We start from the raw sequence: 15,420 nt of genomic DNA on the forward strand, positions 1-15,420 counted from the left end.
ACGAGGAATTCTGCAGATACTGGAAATTCAAGCAACACACATCAAAGTTGCTGGTGAACGCAGCAGGCCAGGCAGCATCTCTAGGATCTCAGTCCTGACGAAGGGTCTCGGCCGGAAACGTCGACTGTACCTCTTCCTAGAGATGCTGCCTGGCCTGCTGCGTTCACCAGCAACTTTGATGTGTGCTGCTTCTGAAATCTAAATGGCTCGCCAATATTCCCTCAAAGCTCTCGGGGGCCCTGTTTCCCACACTCCTTTTAAATTCACTAGGCCTCCACTGCCCGCACTTCCGCGCTGTGTTTACAGAGAATGGTGCGAAAAACAAAAATAAAACATCCCGTGAGTGCCAGCTCTGTGGGCGAAAATGCCTTGTTAATGAGAGAGGTCAGAGGGAAGTAGCCAGACTGGTTCAAGCTGAGAGGAAGGTGACAGTAATTCAAACAACCAGGCGTTACAACAGCGGTGTGTGGGCGAGCATCTCCGAACACACAACACGGCAAAACCTCGCAGCGCAACACCACACCGGGTTCCACTTGTGACTACTGAGTGCAAGCAGGGGTAACATCCAACAGACCAGAAAATCTGTTGCTATGGCACCAAAGCCCAGAGGAGTTTCAGCGTTCTAGCGTAATTGCCAAACAAGGGAGTGTGTTAAAAAGAAAACCTACTCCTTAAACTAACGGATGGCTTCGCACTGCGCTGGCCGAGGAAGGACGTTCGAAACTCCTGTGTCAGCTGAGGTGTCCCCCCAACTTCTCTCTGGCTGTTGACTGGGTTTCCTGGGCGACACAATGCCCACGGCACAATAACTTTTCTTTGTTCACCTGCCCGCCACTCATTGCCGGTATGTCGGAAATGCTGATCGAAACACCCGTTCTAAATTGCAGAGAGCGTAGCGCTAGTTTACATAGCTCCCCGCAGAATCCAGGTAATTCATTTGGGTACTGCCTCCAGGGCGTCGTATGTTACAGAGTCCGGGACGGCTCTGTACTACAGGTACAGTCAGCCTGGGCTTTTCTAGTCACCAATACACTCGCGTTCAACTGAATTTCTCTTTTATAATTAAGGAATCTGGGTGACCCATTGGCCTGTCCGATCTCCCTGTTCAGGGCAAGTTCCGGATCAGTAACGAACTAATGTCTGGGAACATCGAGCCAAAAGAGTGAACCGCCTGACCCCCGCTCTGTACAAAAGCAAACAGCAACTTACCATTTACAAGTTTGCGGTGAATGCCCTGGTACGAGTGTTGGAACCGGCAAAACTACCCGGCGTGGGGAGCACAAGCCCCGCCCCGCCTGCACAAAACCCCACCCACAACTACTTTGTAGCAGCAGCGGCGAGAAGTTTGATATCCTGTTGACAAGGAGTGCAGTTTAGCTGGCTAACAATGGCAGACATTTAACTGCCCCCTCCTTCCCAAAGGAGGTTTATTCAGTGATTCCAGGGTCACATCATTACAATACGACAGTGTTTCATGATTCACACTATTTACAGTCAATTTACAACACGGCCATCTCCATCCAGAAAGCACACGAGCCGCCGTGGGACCCAGGGTCCCAGAAACCCGGCACAGGTACCGTTTGCGCCTTTTTTCCTGGGACACCCGGGCACCGGCATAACCCCGGAAGAGGGCAGGCAATCGGCTTGGGCAGAAACCTCCGCCTGGACACATGAATGGCCACACTAGCCAGGCCCGGGAGCAAACCGACCAGGCGATCCCCCGAAAGACCCGCCCCTCCCGCCAAGATTGGGAGCACGGGGCCGAAGTGCAGCCAGAACTTGAGGAGCAGCCCCTTCAGATACTCCGATTGTGGCCGCAACCTTTCACACTCCGTATCTACCTGTTACCTCGACTCTTCCCGGGATGGGAAATGCCAGGCGGCTGGGAGTCAGCAGGAAGACGATTCTCACTGACATTGTTACATTTGTACGCCTCTGTGCATCGGGGACCTTTTCACCCCAGCTCCCCAATGTAAAAGTGGATTCCTATATCAAGCGACCTTCATGGGGGTGGGGGTACTGCTGGAGGAGGAATGGGGGGAGGAGGGGAAAGTGGGAAAGAAAAGGAGGGATGGAATGAGAGAAAGAGGAGCAGATAGAGAGAAAAAGTGAATTGCGGTTAGAGTTAAAGAGAAGGTGGGAAAGTAGGGTTTCCGCTGACTGCTGAGTTTTTAATTTGGATTCTGCTACCTTCTGGCTTATTGTATTCTTTCTGAATGTTAACTAGATTTTTAACTGGTGGCGTTCAGCTGTCCGACGCATTTTCAATGGGGTTCAGATTTTTCACAACGGGTACAGGTGTCCGCTGGGACTTTATACAAAAAGGTTCAGCTAACTGCCGGGGTTTTACATGTTTAGATTCAGCCGCTTTCTGGGCTCTTTCCCCACAGTGCGCACAGCGAGCTACCTGCTGGATTTTTACATCTTGCGTAAGAGCTGAGTTCTATCTCCACCGGCCCCTCCCCAGTGTCTTCCGCTGCTTGTTGGGACCTTACATATTGGCAACTGACCAGCAGTGCGACTGTTGTGAATTGGTGCCGATTGTCAAATGTTCAATATCAGGCAATGAGGTCTGCCCTGGCGAATACGGTTTTTGTTCCCGAGTCCCACTCCGAACTTGGTTAGTCAGTCCTGAAACCATCAATCTGATTTTGGCGCTAAACTCTCTGGCCATCATTTACCACTTTCTTTCCCAAAGCTCAAACATTCATTCCCGCTGAAGTAACCGGTCAGCCCCGTGTGTTTCAATCACATCTGGTACAGTAATACATTTAAGAAAGAAATCACGTGGCTTCCAGCAGTCCAACGAATTGGACTGCTTTCGAATTCGGCGAAGGATTACCAAAAAAATTGATGACAGCGAAAATGAAGTACGGGAGCAAATCAGTGGGGACCATTAAAACCCAAAGCGCAGGAGCTTCTGTGCATCAGTCAATTGGAAACGAGTAGCAAATGGCAAAGTTGGCTCACGTACAGACAGGAAACAGGCTGTTTATAGTGGAGGATAAGGAAGTGCCAGAACAATTAAACAAAGATTGTGTGCCTGTCTTCAAAGAGAAGGCAGAAGGATTGGAGAAGTGAGAGGTTAGGGCGGGTGATGTAAAAGGAATAGGACTGGGGAAGTGACCAAACCCGACAACCGATGACCCCGAGACTTGATGATCGATATGGTAAGAGATCCAAGAGAGACCATACACGCAGTGGCTACCATTTTCCAAAATGATTAAAATCCTGCAGACCAGCAGGAAGCCAATCTGATCTGACTAGTTTAAAAAAGGGAGAAGTGAAAAAGCAGGGGACCCCTGACCAGGAGCAACACACACAAAATGCGAAACCTGGGGTCCACATATCTCTCCGTTAATGGTAGAGGTCCATGGCATAAAAAAGGTTGGGAACCCTTAACAGAGGAACTCACAGGAAGGAATCTCACATCTATGAAGGAGAACGAGTAGACGGTATTTCCTGATGAGACCCTTTATCTAGACTTGTTGGAGTCTTCTTCCAGATCTGTTAGCCTGACATTGTTGGTTGAGAAAATGCTGAAATCTATAATACAGGAAGTAAGCTTAAGGAAACAGCAATAGATACAATGTGAATTTATGAAATCATCTCTGATAATCTAAAAGGACGCCCCTCTAATCTGTGGCTGCGTCCTCTGGTCTTCGACTCTCCCAACATTGGAAACATCTTCTCCACATCCACTCCATTGAGGTCCTTCACCATTCCACATGTTTCAATGAGGTCACTTTTCATCCTACTGAATTCCAGTCAATACAGGCCCAGTGACATCAGACATTCCTCAACATTCTTCATCTGACAAGCCGTTCAAACCTGGAATCATTTTCATGAACATTTTCTGGAACCTCTCCAGTTACACCTAATCCTTTCTCAGACAAGGGGCCAAAACTGCTCACAATATTCCGAGTGAGGCCTCACCAGTGCTTTATAAAGCTCAACATTACATCATTGCTTTTATATTCTAGACCTCTTGAAACGAAAGCTAATACTGCATTTGTCTTCCTGACCACAGACTCAACCTGCACATTAATCTTTAGGGAATCCTGCATAAGGACTCAAGTCCCTTTTTGCCTCTGTTTTTTTGTATTTTCTCTCCTTAACAATTGACCCCAACATCTTCCCAACCACTGAGGTCAGACTAACTGGCCTATAGTTTCCAGCTTTCTGGAACTATTCCAGAATCTAGTGATTCTTGAAAGATTATTACTAATGCCTCCACAATCTCTTCAGCCACCTCTTTCAGAACCCTGCAGTGTACATTCTGGCCCAGGAAACTCATCTACCTTCAGACCTTTCAGTTTCCCGAGAACTTTCTCTCTAATAATGGTAACTTCACACACTTCATGACCCCTGACACCCAGAACTTCTACCATATTGCTGATGTCTTCCACAAATGATGCAAAATACTTATTCAGTTCATCTGCCATCTCCTTATCTCCCATTACTACCTCCCCAGCATCATTTTCCAGTGGTCGGTCCAATATCCACTCTCACCTCTCTTTTACACTTAACATAGTTACACCTTTCTTTACCCTCAGCTCTACCCATAAAGCCTCACTGGACAAGTTCTCCAGTCTGTCCTGACTGAGCACTGCCCTGACATTTTCCCTTTCTAGCACGCTACCCCTCGCCTTTAATCCCTCCCATTCTAAAGCAACGGAACCCTGGAATATTGATTTGCCAGTTCTACTCCCTCCTGCAACCAGGTTTCACTAATGGCTACAACGTCCTATTTCGAAGTGCTGAGCTCATCTGTCTTTCCCTCAACATTCCTTGTTTGAAATAAACGTATTTTAGAATATTAGTCCCATCATGCTCAACCTTTTGATTCCTGACCTTGTCTGCAGGCTTAGCAACATTTTTCACCACAACCACTTCTCTACCTGCTCTGGCGCTCTGGTCCCTCCTCCCCTGCAACTCTAGATTAAACCCCACCTGGCAGTACCAGCAAACCTTCCCCCCGGGGTATTAGTCTGCCTCCAGTTCGGGCAAACTGTCTCTTCCGTTACAGGTCCCACCTTCCCTGGAAGAGAGCCCAATGATCCAAAACTCTGAAGCCCTCCCTCCTGATACCAACTCCTTAGTCATGTGTTAAACCGAATGATCTGCCTGTTTCTGGCCTCACTAGCATGTGACATGGGTAGCAATCCTGAGATCCCAACCCTGGAGGTCCTGTCCTTTCATCAGCACCCAACTGCCTGAACTTGCTTTGCAGGACCTCGTCACCCGTCCTACCCATGTCATTGGTAATGACACAGGCCACAACCTCTGGCTGCTCACCCTTCCATTTAAGAAGGCTGCAGACACGATCTGAGCTATCACTGACCCTGGCACCCAGGAGGCAACAAACCATCTGGAAATCTCGTTCTCATCGACAGAGCATCCTTTCTGATCCCCGAACTAACGAATCCCCTATCACCACAGCTTGCCTCTTCTCCCCCGTTCCCTTCTGAGCCACAGATCCAGACTCAGTGCCTGGGACCTGCTCGCTGCAGCTTCTCCCTGGTAGGTTGTTCCCCAAACCCACCCCCCTCCCCCCACGACAGTATCCAAAGCAGTGTACATCATTGAGGGGACTCTGCACTGATTGCCTATTCTCCTTTCCTCTCCTGACAATCACCCAGGTACCTGCCTCCTGCAACTTAGGGGTGACCACCTCCCTGTAATTCCTATCTACTGCATCTCCTCCTCATTCTCCTACAAGAGCCGAAGATCAGCGAGCTGCATCTCCAGTTCCTACACGGTCCCTAAGGGGCTACAGCTCAGTGCACTTCGTGCAGACATAGTTATCAGGGAGACTGGAGGTCTCCCAGAGTTCCCACATCTCACACAAGGAACATACCACTAACTCTGGACCCATTCACAGTGCACGAGCTACGTGTTAACAGAGAAAAAAAAATGTGTAGAAACTTACTTAGGATGGCCGCCTACATGTGCCCAAGCCTGTCGAGCCAAAGCCAAAGCCAAACCACTCTAACTCTGGCCCACTCCAACAATGTCTGCTCTGCTTACACATCCTTTCTTTTTATTGGCTCATATAAAACTCACTCTTGACGAGACTTGCAATTTTCGAATGGATACCACCCTATAAGATGTCACTCTCTCACTCACTTCTTACAGCAGTATTGTTAGTTACCCAGGTAAGTGTGAAGTGGTTCATTTTGGCAGGTCAAATATGATGGCAGAATATAGTATTAATGGTAAGACTCTTGGCAGTGTGGAGGATCAGAGGGATCTTGGGGTCCGAGTCCATAAGACACTCAACGCAGCTGCGCAGGTTGACTCTGTGGTTAAGAAGGCATACAGTGCTCTGGTCTTCATCAATCGTGGAATTGAATTTAGGAGCCGAGAGGTAATGTTGCGGCTATATAAGACCCTGGTCAGACCACACTTGGTGTATTGTGCTCAGTTCTGGTCACCTCACTACAGGAAGGATGTGGAAGCCATAGAAAGGGTGCAGAGGAGATTTACAAGGATGGTGCCTGGATTGGGGAGCATGCCTTATGAGAATAGGTTGAGTGAACTTGGCCTTTTCTCCTTGGAGTGACGGAGGATGAGAGGTGACCTGACAGCGGTGTATAAGATGATGAGAGGCATTGATCGTGTAGATAGTCAGAGGTTTTTTCCCAGGGCTGAAATGGCTGCCACAAGAGGACACAGGTTTAAGGTGCTGGGGAGTAGGTACAGAGGAGATGTCAGGGGTAAGTTTTTTTACTCAAAGAGTGGTGAGTGCGTGGAATGGGCTGCCGGCGACAGTGGTGGAGGCGGATACGATAGGGTCTTTTAAGAGACTTTTAGATAGGTACATGGAGCTTAGTAAAATAGAGGGCAATAGGTAAGTCAAGTAATTTCTAAGGTAGGGACATGTTTGGCACAACTCTGTGGGCTGAACAGCCTGTATTGTGCTGTAGATTTTCTATGTTTCTTCGTAAGATTGTTCAATGAAAAGGTTTCTTTTATAATGCCTGAGGTAGCTGATCTTGGAAAAAGCTTCAGAAACTCTCCACAGCTCAGCTGATGGTCAAAGTCTGACCGATGTTTGTGAGCTCTTTATTGTGGGGTGCACTTATTTCCAACCTTTAGTGAACAGCTTGTTCAGTTTGATGAGGTGGTCTTCAATGCCCTGTTACCTTCACTACAGCTCAGCTTGACAAAGTGGTCTTCAATGCCCTGTTATCTTCACTACAGCTCAGCTTGACAAAGTGGTCTTCAATGCCCTGTTATCTTCACTACAGCTCAGTTTGATGAGGTGGTCTTCAATGCCCTGGTACCTTCACTACAGCTCAGCTTGACAAGGTGGTCTTCAATGCCCAGGTATCTTCACTACAGTTCAATTTGATGAAGTGGTCTTCAATGCCCAGGTATCTTCACTACAGTTCAATTTGATGAGGTGGTCTTCAATTCCCTGGTACCTTCACTGCAGCTCAGCTTGGCGAAGTGGTCTTCACTGCCCTGGTACCTTCACTACAGCTCATTTTCCCTGTATGTCAGCCCCATGTATTGTCTGCTTCTATTTCCTCACTAATCTGTCATCCGATTCATTGACACCAGCTCCTCCTTGTCCCTCCCTCTCCATTCAAACTACTTTATACAGAGGCCCACGAACTGGCGTAGCAGTGCGCTGCTGCAGTAAGAGCCACTGCCTCTCAGTTTCAGTTTCAACTGTGACCTCGAAAGCTGCAAGTGTGCGCTGTCCACACTCTCTGCTCCCCCTCCAAATCATGGGAATTTCCTTTGGGTGCTCCAGTTTCCTCCTACACCCAAAGCTGTGTGGGTTTGTGGGTTAACTGGCTGAGTAAGTTATTCTGAGTGAGATGGTGTGGGGAAGGATCGAGGGAAGTTGATGGGAAAGTGGGTGTGAGTAGAGGATTGCTGTAACTGAGTGTTTGACGTTTGGTGTGGACACAGAACACCAAAGCACCTGTTTTCACGCTGTGAGACCGTGACTCAGTGTTTCTCCATTGGCTGGACAATGTAACTACATCATAAAGTAACAATTCCCCAGAAATTAATCCCAGCTCATCGGTAGCATGACCATAGGGATTGGAAATTCTGGGCTGATCGATACTTTGGAAGGAAGGGGTGATGTGTTGATCAAATACTGTTATGGTGGGTGGATGAGCAGGGTCTGCACTCTCTTCGTTGACTTGTTCTCCACCCAGATTTCCTCTCCACTCTTCTGTCTTCCCTCTGCCTTCCCCTGACCTCAGCTTCCTTTGCTTCTCCATAGTATTTGTCTTTCATTTTACTGAAACTTCATCTTCCCTCCCTGCCTACTCAGGTATTAAAGCACTGGAGGAACAGGGCAATGGTGATGGAACTGAATAAGCACTTTGTGTCAGTCTTCATGGTGAAAACACAAGCAACATCCCAGAGGTCCCATGAGTAGGAGAATCTAGGATCTGAGGGCACAGCCTCAGAATAAAGAGGCATCCCCTTAAAACTGAGATGAGGAGGTATTTCCTCAGCAGGAGGGTGATGAATTTGTTACCACAGAGGGCTGCGGACGCCAAGACATTTAAGGCAGAGATTGATACTGTCTTAATTGGGAAGGGGGTTAAGGATTGCAGGGAGAAGGCAGGAGAATGGGACTGAGAGCAAAAAAAAAAAAATCAGCCATGATTGAATGTCACAGCAACTCAAAGTTCAAAGTACATTTATTATCAAAGTATGTATACAACCTTGAGATTTGTCCGCTTACAGGCAGCCCCTAAACAAAAAAACCCAATAGAACCCATTAAGAGAAAGACCGTCAAACACCCAATCTGCAGGAAAAAAAAAGAAACCGTACAAACAATAAAAGTAAGCAAATAACTTCTGGAATTGAAGTTCCTGAAGATGAGTCCAGAGCCATGAAGCCAGTCACAGCCGACCCAGCCACGGCCTCAGTTCAGACAAGCAAATCTCGCAGAGTAGTGAGCTGAATACCAGCCCGCCCCTCACTTCTGGCCCCAACACCCTGACCTTTTCAATCCGGCCCAGCGTTTAAATCAGCCAAACAGCAGGTCGATCCTCGCCCTTGGACCCAGTCCTGCCACTTTGATACGTTCTCTGGCCCAGTATCCACTGCGACAAAAGACCAAGTTATCAGATGCCGATAACAGAGACAATGGGGAAACATTCAAAATGCTACTATAACAGACGAGAGAGATTAACAAAAAGAGACACAGTTCCGAGTATTGTCAGACCGGTTGCTTTGAACCTGAACTGTTTGAAGTTTGATGGACAGGCGATACCCCAGCAGGGGGATAAAAGGAACAGGTTCGCTAAGGCAAGGGACACACCACGACATAACAAGACCCTGGAAGTGGTCCCCACAAGTTGGTGGGAGTTTTGGAGGTCTGGTCACAGGACCGACCATAGACGCACAGGGTGAAAAGGTACGATAGGCGGGAACCTGGTGTGTGTGTCCGCCCTTGCCTGGGTGCCGGGTTCACCACAGAAGAACGATCGTATCCAGAACGGAGGGGTCACAGTCGGTGACCTCAGAAGACATTACAAAGGGCTCGTCCGAAAGCTAACTGCGAGGAATATCAAAGGTCTGTTTGAATCCGATTTGAATATCATCATTTGCTCTCTCTCTCTCTCCCCAACGGCACAACAGCGATTACTGCGAACTGAACTGAACTCTGCGTCACTTGAGACTGACCATTTTACCCCTAGACTGTGATAGAACTTGATTGATCCTATTATCCTAGTTCTGTGTACATGTGTGTTTTATCATTGCTAACCTGTTGCACTTATATCCTTACTATTAGAGTACTGTGTTACTTATTTCTTTAATAAAACTTTCTTAGTTCCAGTAATCCAGACTCCAACTAAGTGGTCCATTTCTGCTGGTTTGGCAACCCAGTTATGGGGTACGTAACACCACCACTACGATTCAATCCCAATCCTTCCTTTTCAGTTCACCCGGGTGCTTAAGTTGGTCAAACATCAGCTTGTTCCTTGCTCTCGGGTCCGAGCCCCTCCACCTCGACATTGCCTCATCCTGGTTCTGCTGCTTCGAATCCCCCAGAAGTCCGCTCCAGCAGCCAAACATTGGCTCATTCCCCACTCTCAGGCCCAGGCCTCACTGCCTTGATTCAACACCTACACACCATGGTGTAACCGTCCTGCAGCTTCGAGACTTCAGATCACACCGCAAAGATGCCAGATCATAAGCTCAACCCCAAAACAGCAGTTACAGGCTATTGATTGCAGTGATCATTTTTGAGAAAAAGTGTGATTAGTAAAGTAATGAGTAGTTGTTTTTGCTGTGTTTTACCAGCCCCATCTTAAACTCAGTCGGCCAAATGCCCTAGTTCTGCACCGAGATCTTATCATCTTGTTTCTTATGGCACATCAGGAGGCCATTCAGTTCCTGTTAAACAATCCCACCAGCCTCATTCTCCTATCCTCTGCACCCATCAGAATTGGCAATGAGTACAGACATTAGGTACCCAAAATACAAACAGGAAGTGCTGGAAACACTCAGCTGGTCAGACAGCAGCTGTGGAGAGATAAACAGAGCTGACAGTTCAGACCATAGATTTTTTGGATCTTTAATCTCTCTGCACATTGATATCCTGACCTGCTGAGTGTCTCCTGTATTTTGTTTTTATTACGCAATTTCTCTGCACTTCCTCTTAGACCTGACACAGGGCCCAGTCTGCAACATCCGTCCTCTGGAGATGCCCCCATGCTACTGCCTGATTTCCGTGACTCGGTTCCAGATTCCACTGGAATAAGGACAATGTGTTCAACCACATTCCAACCAGTCTACAAATCAACACAAGGCACCTGTTAGTTGGAAGTCTTCCATAAGAGGGCCTCCATTCGCAATTATCAGTAAAGGAAAATCTAAAACTGAACTTGTTTTCCCTTTCCTCCTCTGTCAAGAGCCTTTGCACTGAAGGGTTAACAACTGCTTTCTCTCTCCACAGATGCTGCCAGACCTGTTGGGTTTCCTGTCTTTATATAATAAATAGTTGGGCCACCGAGCTTGCAGCAACATTCAACCTTAGGGCTGGTACCAGACCCACCCTTCACTTCCACATCCAAAACAGTCTTCCAGTATTTAGCCGATCGGCTCCCTTGAAACTCTTACATTTCAATATACACTTCTCATTTTTCTCTAAACTACAAGGAATATTTCTTTAACTCAGAGGGCAATCACCAACTATTGGTAACTGGTCAAGTCAAGTTTCACTGGATCTTTCTTAAAGGAACTTTATTGGCCTTGGTTAGGAAATCAAAAACACATTCAGTACTTCAGATAAGTTTCACCTTGCTTTTGTGTAAATGGAATAACACTTCTAGCCTCACATACTATAATTTATGTCTACCATTTCCTTTTTGTAATTCTTACTGCAACTGCACACAGCTTTCTGTGCTCTGTGTTTGAGGACAACAGTGTCAACATTCAAAGAAAGATTCTGCTTTCCTACTTTTCGAACTCTCAGTTGGCCACATGATGATTCTGTCTGGCCTGCACATTCTTCATAACTTACTTTTCCTCTTACTCTGCTCAGTCAGCAAGCTGTGAGATATCTGAAAACTTCCTGTTACACATACCTGGGCTTTCAGCTGGTGATCAGCAGAGACCACCACTTCCCTAGCAATCGCAGCTCAACCACCAGCAGCAGTGAAGCGTGTGCTGTTGGCCACACTTTGCATTAGTAAAAAAGATCACATACCAACTATCTCAGATATACTGATCCTCAGCGGGGGAACAGTGGGATAGGTGGATGGGCCAACTGCCATAAACTTCAGCAACACCCGAGGCTTCCTCAAGCCTAAAGTTGTGGACCCGATTGGGCCCCGAGTCTGTGATCTGTGATCAGGCGGGGGCAGGAGGTTGGGGAACTTTGTCAGTTGGGGTCCCCCCTGAAGGAGTCACATAGTCACTGGGCTGACTGGAAGAGTAGCAGGGATGGGAAGACAAGAGAGAGCTGTGCTGCAGACCGAAGGAGGATTAGAGAGTTGAAAGGCATGGAGCCTTTCAGAGTAGGTATGGGAGTTGCCGCAGTGGGATTCTAGCCCACTGCCTGTGGTTGTCCTTTGGGGACTGTGTCTAACTGGCACTACACCAGCGTAGCACTTAGTGCAGAGCTATTACAGCTCGAGGCATTACTAGAGTTCAGAGTTCAATTCTGGCACCGTCTGTGAGGAATATTTATGTCCTCCCCACGGAATGCAAAGATTTTCCCAGGTGCTTTGGTTTCCTGCCACAGTACAAAGGTGCACTGTGTATATTGTCCGGTGAGTCAAGGCAGGGTTATCAGGGGTGGCTTGGCTCGAACAGCCTTGTCCACATGATATCGCTAAATAAATAACATCAAGAAATTATTCATCCTAGCACAGGATTGTACGGGAATGTTCTGCTCCGGACAAAGACAGTACATTAAACATATAATAAATAATTCATCCTAGGACAGGATTGTACGGGAATGCCTTGCTGCAGACAAGGACAATACATTAAACACACAATAAATAATTCATCCCAGGGCACTCCCAGGACAGGATTGTACGGGAATGTCCTGCTCCGTACAAGGACAGCACATCAAACACACAATAACTAATTCATCCCAGGGCAAGATTGTACGGGAATCTCCTGCTCCAGACAAAGACAGTACATTAAACGTACAATAAATAATTCATCGCAGGACAGGATTGTATAGGAATGCCCTGCTCCAGACAAGGACAATACATTAAACACACAATAAATAATTCATCCCAGGACACTCCCAGGACAGGATTGCACAGGAAAGCCCTGTTCTGGACAAGGACAGTACATTAAACATACAATAAATAGTTCGTCCCAGGACACTCCCAGGGCAAGATTGCACTGGCTCTGCTGAAGTGAACAGGTCGCTTGTTTACGAGCCATTCACCTGTTTGGTGACTGATCTTCAGTTCCAGTCCGCTGTACTGAACATAGCCAAGGTACTCGGAGACACTGCACTAAAAGCGGCCCCTCTCCGCACTGAGTTCATGCCGATCAGGCCCACTGCTCCGACACGAAACCCACACTCTCATCGGCACTGCTGGATCCCACCACTCACGGCAAGCCAGCGTCATCATCCTGCACACGGTGAGGTGTGACTACTTGCCCACAGGCAGGTAGGTTCAGGCAGCACACAGAATACAGATTATACAGAAATACCCACACATCAGGAGCCAAATAACCCACCGACCCACGCGTCCTGGGGACGTGGGAGGGGACGGGGGCATGCAGACTCCACACAGACAGCCCCAGGTCAGGATTGAACCGGTGTCTCTGGCACTGTGAGGCAGTAACTCTGCCAGTTATAAATTCATTTTATACCCTGCCCTCAGGCTCGTAGAAACAGGGTGAGTGACTGGCATAGGTGAGGAGGGAGAGACCGGGAACAAAGCACATACAGATTTCTCCTTGCCCCGTTATTCCTGCGTATCTAGTGCTGATCAGCATGACACCAGGGGATCCTGAGCCAGCAGGTACCAGCACTACCCCACCACATTTCAAGGATCCTTGCTGCTGTTACAGACTACTTGCAACGCTGGTGGCCACTGCAGCAGAGAGAAGCTTGCATGGCCTCCATCCCTCCCTGGGCACCACTCCACCCAGCCCAGACCACACCCTCCTCAGTCCCTGAGCACCCAAAAGCAGGCTGAGCTGTCCCAGTGCCCTCTGTACCTCCCACATTCGAATCCCAGTTTCTAAAGATCGTACTGGAACGTCAGTCCAGATCAGGTGCTGACATTTCTGGAGAGAGGCTTGAACCCACAACCCACAGCCTCTGTGTAACTAACAAGTCTCAGCTGGGCAGTAGACTGGTGCCCAGTAGGCCATGGAGTTACTAATTTGCTTCAGATCACCGGAGGAGAGAAGGAAAAAGGCACGCGTAAAGTAGCAGTGACAGATAAACGAAGGAAATGATCACAGTACGAGCTCCCAATATCACACCAGAAAAGTGTTACCTCTGACTGATCCATGCTGCAGTTTCACCAGCGAAATCCAGGACAACATCACACATTGTCCACACCCCATCAGTCTTTGTCGAGGAGTGAGCGGGGAAATCCCTCGTCTCTGTGCCTTAGGCAGCAACTGCCCGCAAAGGCTCAACTGCAGGACCAACCAACACCGACTTGTGCTGAAACTCTGCTACATTAGCAGCTGAGAAACAGTTTGATTATCTGATCTCCATCTGCTGCACTCCCGGTCACTGGGCAACCTGACATGACTTCCGCCTGAGCCAGCTCATCCACCTCCTGAGGAAGAGGAAGTAGAACAGTTTGGCTCATTAACTGTTCGGGGGCAGGGAGAACCAGAATTGAAATGGATGCGTGCTGAGCTGCAGGCACTCAAAAGCAGTTAATATTTAATGGTTAGATTAAACAGAAAGCACTTTCTTCCGAGGGAGTGCCTCTCATGCCATCAGAAAATGACTTGCAAAAAGGATGAAGAAACGGACTTCCTGTTGAAACAAGGGAAACTGGAGAAATCTTTCACCATCAGGTGATATTTTTTACACTTACAGTCACAGAGCACTACAGTACAGAAACAGGCCCTTTGGCCCATCTAGTTCATGCTGAAGTATTAATATCCTTGTCCCATCAAACAGCACCCTGACTATAGCCCTCCAAACACCTCCCATCCAGGTACCCATCCAAATTTCTCTTAAATGTTGAAATCAAAGCCACATCCACCACCTGCACTGGAAGCTCGTACCACACTCTCACCACCTTCTGAGTGAAGAAATTCCCTCTCAAGTTCCCCTTAAATATTTCACCATTAACCCATGACCTCTCGTTCTAGTCTCACCCAATCTCAGTGATAAAAGCCTGCTTGGATTTACCCTGTCTATACCCCTCATAATTCTGTAGGCCTCCATCAAATCTCCCCTTGTTCTTCTACACTCCAAACCTATTCAACCTTTCCCTATAACTCGGGGTCCTCAAATCCTGCAACATCCTGGTAAATTTTCTCTGGACCTTTTCAATTTTATTTACATCTTTCCTGTAAGTAGGTGACCAAGACTGCACCCAATACTCCAAATTAGGCCTCACCAGCATCTTATGCACCCTCAACATAACATCCCAACTCCTGTATGCAATACTTTGATTTACAAAGGCCTATATGCCAAAAGCTTTTTTTTACAACTCTATCTACAGCACCTGTTCTACCACTTTCAAGGAATTATATGTATTCCCAGACCCCTTTGTTCTCCAAAGGGATGTGAGTCCCTTAGAATACCTACCAAAACTTGCCCAATACTGATGTCACGGCTAAGGACATTTTAAGTATCACTGCTACAGTTTCTGCACAAACCTCCTACAGGATCCAAGGAAAAAGCTTGTCGTGTACCAGAGATTTATCCACTCTCACTTACCTCAAAACAGCAAAAGCCTCACCCTCTAATCTGTATACAGTCATCA

The 15,420-nt window shown here is 47.6% G+C and overlaps 1 protein-coding gene across 13 annotated transcripts in view; it reads right to left on the reverse strand.

Moving 5' to 3' along the window:
* The window catches only part of camkk1a (calcium/calmodulin-dependent protein kinase kinase 1, alpha a), a 236,466-nt gene that overhangs the window by 67,839 nt on the left and 153,207 nt on the right, over window positions 1–15,420 (reverse strand). Inside the window, exon 1 of one of the 13 annotated variants that reach the window (XM_072243533.1) lies at window positions 13,963–14,273. The exons of 11 other annotated variants lie outside the window; for them this stretch is intronic. In XM_072243533.1, the coding sequence (XP_072099634.1) occupies window positions 13,963–13,977 (15 nt within the window). In that variant the 5' untranslated portion in view covers window positions 13,978–14,273. Of the gene's footprint in view, window positions 1–1,209; window positions 1,232–13,962; window positions 14,274–15,420 lie in introns of those variants that run through there. One more of the 13 variants, XM_072243534.1, reaches the window with a different exon arrangement.

Source organism: Mobula birostris, chromosome 25 (assembly GCF_030028105.1).
Source record: "Mobula birostris isolate sMobBir1 chromosome 25, sMobBir1.hap1, whole genome shotgun sequence".
Classification (NCBI taxonomy): Eukaryota; Metazoa; Chordata; class Chondrichthyes; order Myliobatiformes; family Myliobatidae; genus Mobula; species Mobula birostris.